We start from the raw sequence: 10,622 nt of genomic DNA, 5'->3' as shown, positions 1-10,622 counted from the left end.
GCCTCCTGGGGACCCATGGGGGACCTGCCCCTGGTGCCCTTGCTCCACCATCCGGCCAAATTCTGAGCCAAGCCTCCCGCGAGGGCTGGGAGAGGCCTGGAGGTGAATTAATGACTAGGCAAATTGTACACTTCAGCGCAGAAACCTTTATTCCTGTGTTCAGCCCCAAGGTTGGGAAGTGGGTGGGGGTGGGGCCATGGGTGCCAAAGACTATAATTTCTTCCCTGCCCTGGGCCTCGGTTTCTACCTCTGTCACACGGGGAGGGAAGGCTTCCCCCCCTCCCCTTCCTTCATCGGGATACTATGAAGATACAAGTGATTATATACAGGCCTGGGCCTTTCAGCTGTAGAGCTCCGGTACCGGGGATTGCCCTGACTTAGTCCTTGCCCTTGGGGGGCTCATTGTCAAGGAGGGAGGCCCATGCCTCACCCACCACTAGCCGGGCCTGGTGGGAGGGGCGTGAGCAGCTGATGTGCAGAGCCTCTCAGCCGTGGGGCTGGCTTCACTGAGCTCTGTCCTGGAAGCTCACGACTGGTCTTGTGTGGGGCCGGGGGTGTCGACACCCCTATTTCTAGGCAGGTTTCTAAGGTCCTCGTACATGTCACTGTCCCAGGGTGCCCCCATGCCCAGATGGCAGAATCCATCAGGAAACAGGGCTGAGCCCCCTTTTGGGGTCTTTACTGCAAGCCAGCCTTGGAGTGGAGGGCCAGGGCGGAGAGGCAATCACAGGACCCTTGGGTAAGCTGGTGGCAGAGGCCTCGGTGCACCACGTGAGGAAGGCAGGAGCAACCTACACAGAGGAGTCCAGAGGGCCACGAAGAGGTAGGTCAGCAGACACGGCCGTCTCATCCAGACGCAGCAGGGGCCGACGCCGCTTCCAGCATCCTTAGCTGGTGGTGCTCAGAGGGGGCTCTGGGGAGGCTGGCCGGCTCAAGGTCACACCAGGGAAGCCGGAGACAAAGCTCTCCCACCTTCTCTTTACCTGCTAGAAGACCGAGGATAGGCAAGATCAGGGTCCTGGTCCCACCGCCGCGTGGTGGGCTTCAGGTGCTGTTCCACCTACAGCCACGAGGTGGTGGCAGACCCCAGAGACAGGAGAACTGCTCGCCGGAGACCTTTTTCTCCAAAAGAAAGGAGGCAGAGGCCAGGAGCCAAAAGGTCCCACCAAGGGGGTCAGGATACCCCCTTTCCGGGGCATAGAACACAAGATGTAACCCTGGGGAAGTTTTACTAGCTGATCTCTTTGCCTTCAGCAAAATCCACCCATCCAACACATTGCCAGATTAATCATTTGAAAACAGCTCTGCTCTAAAACCTTCCGTGACTCCCCAGTGCCGATGGGATAAATCCCAAAAGTCTTTAAGGCCCTCTGAAATATGGTGCCTGGATACCTCTCTCTCCAGCCCCGTCTTCGGACAACTCTGTTGTCTTCTTGGTCCTTGGTCCCATATGTTCCTACCTCTGAGCCTTTGCTGCCCTGGGTCCCTCTCAGTGGAGTCCTTACCCCCACCCCCCACCCCCCCCGCGGCGCCCCTCCATCTGTCAGCCCTCAGCCAAACCTGCTGATACTGCTTCAACCACCGCCGGCGCTCTCCTTGCTGGGCTTGAATCAGCTGCTCCGTATCCTCCAGGCACCCTGGCAGCCACTCCTGACCGGGCGCGTCCAGCCTTTCTGGGCCTCCGTTTGAGGGCCTGGACTTCTCCTGGCCCTGTCTGAGGCTCAGCGCCCGGCGCAGCCGGCTCTCTAAAGGCTTCCCCCAGGGCTCCTGGAGCTTGCCATAGGAGGGTCGTGGTCCTCGCAAGGACTGACTGCGTGGCCCTATCCCCATGGTTCCTGAGGCTGCAAGTGCAGGACTGCTCCAGCCCCTGGGCAAGCCACTGGCTCCTGAGGTGGCTCAGAGTCTCCACCCATCTGATGGGAACTCACTTGGGGGCAAAGGTTGGTGCTGCTGAGGTGGCCATCATAAACCAAAGGGCAGGCCACAGGGGACAAGCATCCCTGAGTCACCATCACCACTGCCTCTCTACCTTCTAGGGCAAGGAGTATAGGCCTCTTTCTCCTCCTCCTCTTCCAGGCAGGCTTCCCTGACCACGCCACCCCTGTAGAGCTTGGCCTCCCCTGAACTGCAGCCCTAGCTGTCCAAATTCATTCTGTTGGCACTGAGAACAGATGGTGCAACAGCAAAACCGGGATGGGCCTTTAGGCAACAGGACAGCTCCAGGGCGCCTGGGGGGCTCAGTCGGTTGAGCATCCAACTCTTGGTTTCAGCTCAGGTCATGATCTCGTGATCTGGGGATTCGAGCCCCGCCTCGGGCTCCATGCTGACAGTGCAAAGCCTGCGTGGGATTGTCTCTCTTTCTCTCTCTCTCTCTCTCTCTCTTTCTCTGTCTCTCTCAAAATAAATAAATAAGCATTTTTTTTTAAAAAAAAAGAAAGAAACAGGACAGCTCCACTCTTTGTCCAACATCTCAGCGAGGCTGCAGGGGTGGCCGCTGATCTCAGAGCTTCACAATGTCTCCCAAGGACAAAGAGAAAGACGCTGAAAAGCCAGCCAAGAAAGACAAAGACCCAGTGAACAAGTCTGGGGGCAAGGCCAAAAAGAAGTGGTCCAAAGGCAAAGTTCGGGACACGCTCAATGACCCGGTCTTGTGTGACAAAGCGACATGTGCCAAACTTCGTAAGTTCCCAACTAGAAGCTTAGGACCCCAGCCGTCGTCTCTGAGAGACTGAAGATTCGAGGCCCCCTGGCTGGGGTGGCCTTTCAGGAGCTCCTTAGTGAAGAACTTAGGAAACGAGTTGCAAAGTACAGAGCTCTGGTCATTTCCACCAGAAACACCAGGGGCAGAGATGCCCCAGCTGCTGGCGAAGATGCATGAACAAATCCCACTAACTGTACGTTTTGAAAAATAAAAATGTATTAAATTAAAAAAAGAAAGAAAGAAACAAACAAACAAGACAGCTCCAATCTAGAATAGTCAAATTCACAGAGACAGAAAGTAGCATGCTGGGTGCCAGGGGTTGGGGGGGGTGGGGGGGGCGGGGGATGATTGGTCAATTATTTCATGGCTATAGAGCTTCAGTCCTGCAAGATGAAAAAATTCTGGAGGGGCGCCTGGGTGGCTCTGTTGGTTAAGTGTCTGACTTCAGCTCAGGTCATAATCTCACGGTCCATGGGTTTGAGTCCGGCATCGGGCTCTGCACTGTCAGCATGGAGCCTGCTTGGGATTCTCTCTCCCCCTCTCTGTGCGTGTTCTCTCTCTCTCTCTCTCTCTCTCTCTCTCTCTCAAAACAAATAACTTACAAAAAAAGATGGGAAAATTCTGGAGATTGGTTGAACAACACTGCAACTATAGGTGACACTCCTGAATTATACATAAAAATGGCTAAATGGTAAACATAATGTTTCTGTATATTTTACTACAGCTGGAAATTATTCGTTAGACTAGATGAATGCCTTCCACTCTCACTCAGTCCTGTCAACTGCAAAGTGGGTGGCTGTGGAAATCCAATGAAATCGTGAACGTATAATAGCAAGACGACCAGCAGAAGCTTTGTTTTTCCGAGAGAAAGAGAAAGGTGCTTGGGCCGGGCCAGCGGACCCTCAGAATCACAGGATTTGAAGGCTGAAAGGGACCTCACACATCTGTTATTCCTTTTTGTATTAACCACTATTCTATGGCTATTCTTCCTCATTCTGGAGCTAATCCCTCCACACAGTGCATTTCAGCCTCATGATAGTCCTATGAGGTGGGCATTGCTACCCCCATTTCATAGATCAGGAAACAGAGGCTCAGAGGTGAAGCACCTGGCCAGAGAGCATGCCCAGTAAGAGGCAGAGCTGGAACCCATTCCTTGGTTGGCCTGGCTTTAGAACCCAAGCTGCCTTGCTCTGGTACTGGTGGCCAGGCGTCCTCCTGTGTTTGGGTTGCTGCACAGTGCCCCCTGCCACCCCCCCCCCCCCCATGTCTGGGGTCAGGGAAGCACTGGCTGCAACTCTTGGCTCACCCTTGACCTCTCCCCAGGCTTGGTCTTCCTCTCTTTCCTCTCTCTCTCTCTTTCTCTCTCTCTCTCAGGGTTGCTAGGCTTTCCCTGGGTGAAGGGTCTTGTAATATCTGCCAGGCTCTCTCCCAGCTACAGGAGATAAGCCAGGGCCAGTGTGAAGAGGAGAATGCAGAGGGGGCCTGATCCTCTGCCCCAGCCTGTCCCAAATTTCGACCTGCACCCAGGCCTCTTTACTCTGACCCTGACCACATTCCTAATGTCCAACCCACAGGCCACCCCTGGCCCTGGTGGAAAGGCAGCCAAGCCATTACGCAACCTTCACTGCCCTCGCCCCAGCACAGTGGGCTCAAACCCTGACTCTCACTGAAGTTTAAGCCTTTAAGCCAGGAAGAGTTTGCTAACTCAGACTTTTGGGATGTGCTGGGGTGAATCACCGGCTCTGGTGTCGAGCATGTAACTGCCTAAAACCCTCCTGCCCAGTGTATAATCCTACAATTTCCCAGATCCATGGAGGACAGGAGAAGTGTGTTCTCTTCCTTCCCTCCCTGTTGCCTCCCTGCCTCTGTCAGCTGGGAAGCTCTCACCTTTCCAGACTTCGCTGTGCTCAGTGATACCTCCACCCGGAAGCCTGCCTGATACCTCCCTTTGGGATAGGGAGGCAGCTCCCGCTCCAGCCCACCCGCTAAACGCAGTAGCAGCAATCACACACGTATGCATTTCCCTCTGACACCGCTGCCCCTCGAAGGCTTTTCACCTCTGTGTTCCCGGGACACGACACAGTAAATACTATGTCTTAAATATTGGAGACTCTTCACTGTCTATTGCCGCCTTAAAAAAATCACCCCAAAACTTTGTGGCTTAAAGCAACATTCACGTATGACCTCAAAGTTTCTGTGGGGCAAGAATCCAGGCATGGCTGAGCTGGGGCCTCTGGCTCAAGGTCCCTCACAGGCTCCAATCAGGGGCCTGCAGCCACCTCGAGGTTCAACTGGGGGGAATCTGCTTCCAAGGTCGCTCTGATGGTCATTGGCAGGACTCAGTTCCTTGAAGGTTGTTGGACTGAGAGCCTCAGTTTCTTGCTGGTTGCTGGCTGTCGCCACGTGGGCCTCTCCCAAGGGCAGCTCACAGCATGGCAGCTGGCTTCAATCGGAGGCAGCAAGTGAGAGGTCAAGAGACAGTGGGCAGGCAGAAGCAGAAATGACCTTCCATCATTTTTGCCGTGTTCTCTTCTTTCTTTTTTTTTTTTTTTTTTTTTTTTTTTTTTATAATTTTTTTTCTCAACGTTTTATTTATTTTGGGGACAGAGAGAGACAGAGCATGAACAGGGGAGGGGCAGAGAGAGAGGGAGACACAGAATGGGAAACAGGCTCCAGGCTCCGAGCCATCAGCCCAGAGCCTGACGCGGGGCTCGAACTCACAGACCGCGAGATCGTGACCTGGCTGAAGTCGGACGCTTAACCGACTGTGCCACCCAGGCGCCCCCGTGTTCTCTTCTTTCTAGGTGAGTCACCAGGTCCGGCCTGCACTCCAGGGAGGGATCCCACAGGGGCTTGCGCACGGGGGAGGCGGTATCGCTGGGTGTTATCATAGAGGCTGCTTACCCATGGACCCGGATTCTAAAGCCATCACACTGCCTGAGTTTATAGCCTGGCACTTCCATGTGACAGCTCTGTGCTTTGAGTAAGTGGCTTAACGTCATGTGCCTACGAAGTGGGGAAAATACCTTATTTCATCAAACTTAAGGTGGTGTCGATGTAACATTATTTCATACGTCATTAAGCAAGAATACTCTCAGGGAGCCTGGGTGGCTCAGTCAGTTAAGTGTCTGACTTCAGCTCGGGTCATAATGTTGCAGTTTGTGAGTGCAAGCCCCGTGTCAGGCTCTGTGCTGGCCGCTCAGAGCCTGGAGTCTGCTTCAGATACTGTGTCTCTCTCTCTCTGTCTCTGCCCCTCCTCCCACTCTGTCTCTCTCTTTCTCAAAAGTAAATAAACTAAAAAAAAAAAAAAATGATAAGAAAGAATACTCTCTGCCCAGACATTGGAAAATCACCCCATCTCAGAGAATGGGGGGAAATGGTGTGCCGTGAAATTAACGAAACACAAAGTATCTATTTCCTAAAGTGGTTCTGAGGCTTAGATATACAGGAAGGCTGCAAACGGGGCAGGCCAGCAGATACTCCTTTTTTTTTTTTTTTTTTTTTTTTGAGTTTATTTAGTTTTGAGAGAGAGACAGAGACAGAGTGCAAGCAGGGGAGGAGCAGAGAGAGAGAGGGAGACACAGAATCCAAAGCAGGCTCCAGGCTCCAAGCTGTGAGCACGGAGCCTGATGCGGGGCTCGAACCCACAAACTGTGAGATCATGACCTGAGCCCAAGTCAGATGTTTAACTGACTGACCCACCCAGGCATCCCTGTGCTGCTTAGCCCCATTTTTCAGATGAAATAACAGAAACTTGGAGAGGGGAAGCAACTTGGCCAGGGACACACAGTCAGTAGTGGGTCTTAAATTCATCCCCACGGAGTCAGGCCAGAAAACAGAGGCCTCGGGGCGCCTGGGTGGCGCAGTCGGTTAAGCGTCCGACTTCAGCCAGGTCACAATCTCGCGGTCCGGGAGTTCGAGCCCCGCGTCAGGCTCTGGGCTGATGGCTCAGAGCCTGGAGCCTGTTTCTGATTCTGTGTCTCCCTCTCTCTCTGCCCCTCCCCCGTCCATGCTCTGTCTCTGTCCCAAAAATGAATAAACGTTGAAAAAAAAAAATTTAAAAAAAAAAAAAAAAAACAGAGGCCTCAGCAAATGTGTGGCCACCCTTTGCAGGTCGAGCCTGGGTCTTCACGCACCCTGCACGATGATCAGACAGAACTCTGAGCCGAATGGTCAATGCCCCTAGAATTTTCCTTAAAAATATGATGCCCACCAGAAGTGAGGTGAAGAGGTAACGTATCTCTTTGTCTGAGCAGCTCTTATAATACAGTACATTTTGGGAAAACTAGTTCCTTTGCTTCAGAATAATGGCACCAGGTGTGTCCACTGTTTTGGTTTTCATTTCCCCACAAGAAGTTAGAATGCCAGGCTATCGGGTTCAGTGCTAGACTTTGGCCACGTTACCGCTTGGGGAAATCAAACAAAGGGAATGATAAATTACAAGAATGCTATTTATTATTAATGCTTCCACATTCTGATCACACCTGTTCTGTGCCAGGTGGTGCGCTTAGGGCTTCCTATAGGTAGGGCCAAGGAATCCGGGGCGGATTATTTCCAGGTTACACAGAGTAGGGGCTCGGAGCTGGTAATACAGGTGCCCTTGAAGTTTTTCAAATATGCAGGACCTGATGACTGCTAATGGTAAGCCCATCCCTTCTCCCGTGTGAGCCTATTTCCTCATCTGCAAAATGAGTGAGTCCAGCTGGGGTGTCCCAAACTTCCCTTGTTAAAAACACCGGTTGCTGGTCCCTATCACAAGCCCCCCTCCCCTCCTGTCCCCAGCAAGGACAGGAGAAGCTATCTGTACAATCGTGCCCCAGGTGGTCTATATCTTGTGGGAGCTTTTGGAAACATAATTGCTCAGGGCTCTTCTGCCTCGGAGGACTGCGCTTTTAGGACTCAAATTTCAGATCAAAGCCTTCCCTTTGAAATCTGCATTCCGCACATTCTTGGCTTCTCTTTTCCCCCAAGGCGGCCTTTGGAGCAAAAATACCACAGCCGGGGTATCAGGGGTCTGGAGATCCAGTCAATCCTGACTCTGACTCTGACCCTGACTAGCCATCTGATCCAGAGAGGTCATTTCCTTTCTCTGGGTCTCAGTGGGAGAACAAGAGGGGTTATGGCTGTGAGTGGGGTTGAGGAGGATTTTACCCTCCTTTGCCTCAGCCAGGGAGCCGCAGCCTTGGCATGGACCTGAAATACGGGGGCTGTGATTTGCTAGACCACGGCCCACCTTGGCAGGTGGAAGGTCTGACTGTCTTGTAGAGGTCCCATGATGGCGTGGGCTCCATAAGCCCAGTGGACTGAATGACCAGCATAGGAGAAGGCTGAAAAAAGACAGTGTGAATGCCTGGGGGTAGGAGGTCTACGGGGTCAACTGAGCTTGGAGACCACAGTTGGGGAAGCATTGGGATTCAGGCTCCTCCAACCCCCAAAGTGTATTTGGGTGGCCGTGGCAAAGGTACAGGGCAGCCTCACACAGTTGTACAGTTTCCACACTGCACAAGCACTCTTGGTGAGCTGGGACTGCAATCCAATCCGTCACACGCTGGTATGACCCTGCTGCTGCCCTTAAGAAGGGCCTCAGCGGCCAGGTGACTGCCAAAGGGGCACCTTTTCTGCATTGTCACAAGGCACATCATGGGTTCATGGTGTTTGTGTATGGGAGTTTCCCCCAAGAGTCTGGCTAGAACAGCCTGGACCCTTGGAGGACCTGAGGGGAGGAAAACCTATCTTGAATCACTTCCAGCACCTTCTGTGCTAGTTAGAATAAAAGACACAACTCCAGCCTGTGGAAAAAGACTGTTTTGTCCATTCTTCTTGGCTTCATTTTCCATCACGAAGGGTTTAACCCTCAGGTCTCGCCAGCAGGGAACTATCTGAGGCTTCAGCTGCCAGAATTTGGTTACTTTTTTTTTTTTTTTAAGTGACTTTCTTCTGTCTCCCAGGACAGAGATCTGGGATGTCTAGTTGTCCTTGTGAGGTCCTCAGGGCAAAGCCAGCCTTCTGAACTGTCAACAGGGAGGGGTGGGTTCATGGCGGCTGCTGCAGTCTGAGAGGTCCACGGCTTTGTCTGGGAGTCCCTAATCACCTGGGTGCTTCCGCTTACCCAAGCCTCCCCAGTCCTTACTGCTCTCCGTCTTCCCCACAGCCCCCTCTCAGGCTGTGCTTCCTGAACTTGCTGGTGGGCTGTCCCCATTAACCCCCTCTATTGACCCTGTCATGCCTCCCTGCCTTTGTTTGGGTCATGTATGAGATCCCTTGAACCAATATATTCACCCAATAAGCTTCCGACTTTATTTCTCTCTATTTATGTATCAACTTAGTGAAGGCATTGCCCCCTCCAGGAAGCCCTCCATGCCCCTCTCATGGGGTAAGGGACCCCCTCTTCGAACTCCTATAGTACTCTGGCCACAATCTCTAGCACAGCACCACACTGCTTTGAAATCAAATGCTTTGAGGTATATCCCCCTCTGGTCTAGGAGAAGGGTAGGGGTGGGGAAAGAAGTTCCTTTTTCTTTGTTTCTTTTCTTTTTAAATTTATTTTATTTTTGAGACACACACACACACACACACACACACACACACACAGTGTGACGGGGGGAGGGGCAGAGAGAGGGGAAGACACAGACTCTGAAGCAGGCTCCGGGTCTGAGCTGTCAGCACAGAATCTGATGTGGGGCTTGAACTTGTGAGCCGTGAGATCATGACCTGAGCCGAAGTCGGACTCTTAACTGACTGAGCCACTCAGGCGCCCCAAGTGGCTCCTTTTGCTATTGAGTGCCGCTGAAATGGCTGCAGAGTGAATGTGTCTCATTGTCTCCAGACGCCCCATCCTCCCTCCTGGTCTGGGGCACTGTAGATGCTTCCCTCCTCAGAATTTGCACCTCCTGCCAGTCCGTGCCCTCCCCCTCTTTAACTCTCCCCTTCCCCTTAAATGTGGTGCCCTCTGGACTCCCCTCTCTATTGGTGGACTCCACTCGGGCTCAGGGGAAGCCTTATTCCCTCCCATGGTTTTAACCACTAAGTGTGGGCTGATGACTCCCATTCCTTCATTTGCTGACTATTTATTAAGCATCTACTCTGTGTCAGACTCAACTCTTGTAGTGGTAACATTCACATGTTAGACGGGGATGGGAGTACAGAAGACAAACAAAACCAAGAACTTTCCAGAAAGCGATTGATACTAAGAGGCAATAAGACAGACATAATCCTAGGTTACCAGAGCCCATGAGCTGCTCTGCAGCTGCCCCTGGACCACTCCCTCACGACAGAGCTGTACTGCCTGAGCCCTACATACCAGAGCTAGACTCCCCACTGGCCCTCCCAGGCTGATCTCAGCCTATCTGTATCACCTTCACCTGCAGCCACCTAGGAACTCAGCAAAGTTTCCTAAGCTTCCTATGGCTTTAAAAACCAGTTGGGGCTTATGATAGAGAGATAGAAGATAGATAGATAGATAGATAGACAGATAAAGAGATTCTTGGGTCCCATCACCAGATTTACTGAATCCTTACCAAATCAGAAGTCTCAGGGGCCAGGGGACCAGGAATCTGTTTTGTTTTTAAAGAACTCCAGGGGGTTCTTATCAGGAAGCCATGAGAGTAACTTCTCTTGGTCTCTTAGTGGTCTCAACACTAACCCTCATGAGAACCATTTGGAGAGCTTTTCTTTTTCTTTTTTTTTTTTTTTAAGTTTACTTATTTATTTTGAGAGAGAGAACATGGAAGGGGCACAGAGAGAGAGAGAGAGAGAGAGAAAGAGAGAGAGAGAGAGAGAGAGAGAGAGAGAGAGAGAGAATCTCAAGCAGGCTCTGCACCATCAGCACAGAGTCCGACCTGGGACTCAAACTCACAAACTGCGAGATCATGACCTGAGCCGTAGTCGGAAGCTTAACTGACTGAGGCACTCAGGGCCTCCT

General features: G+C 52.2%; 1 protein-coding gene and 1 pseudogene across 1 annotated transcript; one reads left to right on the top strand and one right to left on the bottom strand.

The window, feature by feature from the left end:
- Positions 1–329: 329 nt before the first annotated feature.
- Positions 330–1,937, bottom strand: CD1H11orf86 (chromosome D1 C11orf86 homolog). The gene is made up of 2 exons (XM_043579143.1): positions 1,561–1,937; positions 330–986 (listed from the first exon to the last, which is right to left on the bottom strand). Exons 1-2 carry the CDS (start codon positions 1,828–1,830, stop codon positions 888–890), a joined length of 369 nt encoding a protein of 122 aa, XP_043435078.1. The 5' UTR covers positions 1,831–1,937; the 3' UTR covers positions 330–887.
- A 503-nt stretch (positions 1,938–2,440) lies between these two features.
- LOC122482852 lies at positions 2,441–2,879 on the top strand (annotated as a pseudogene).
- Positions 2,880–10,622: the final 7,743 nt, after the last annotated feature.

Source organism: Prionailurus bengalensis, chromosome D1 (assembly GCF_016509475.1).
Source record: "Prionailurus bengalensis isolate Pbe53 chromosome D1, Fcat_Pben_1.1_paternal_pri, whole genome shotgun sequence".
Lineage (NCBI taxonomy): Eukaryota > Metazoa > Chordata > Mammalia > Carnivora > Felidae > Prionailurus > Prionailurus bengalensis.
This window is presented reverse-complemented; position numbering and strand designations above follow the sequence as displayed.

Bases quoted from the DNA above. Each gene is read 5' to 3' on its own strand.
- CD1H11orf86 (XM_043579143.1), bottom strand. From the start codon at position 1,830: ATGGGGATAGGGCCACGCAGTCAGTCCTTGCGAGGACCACGACCCTCC. The intron at 987-1,560 runs GTTTGGCTGAGG...TCGGTCTTCTAG, and splicing joins GGTTGAAGCAGTATCAGCAG to CAGGTAAAGAGAAGGTGGGA.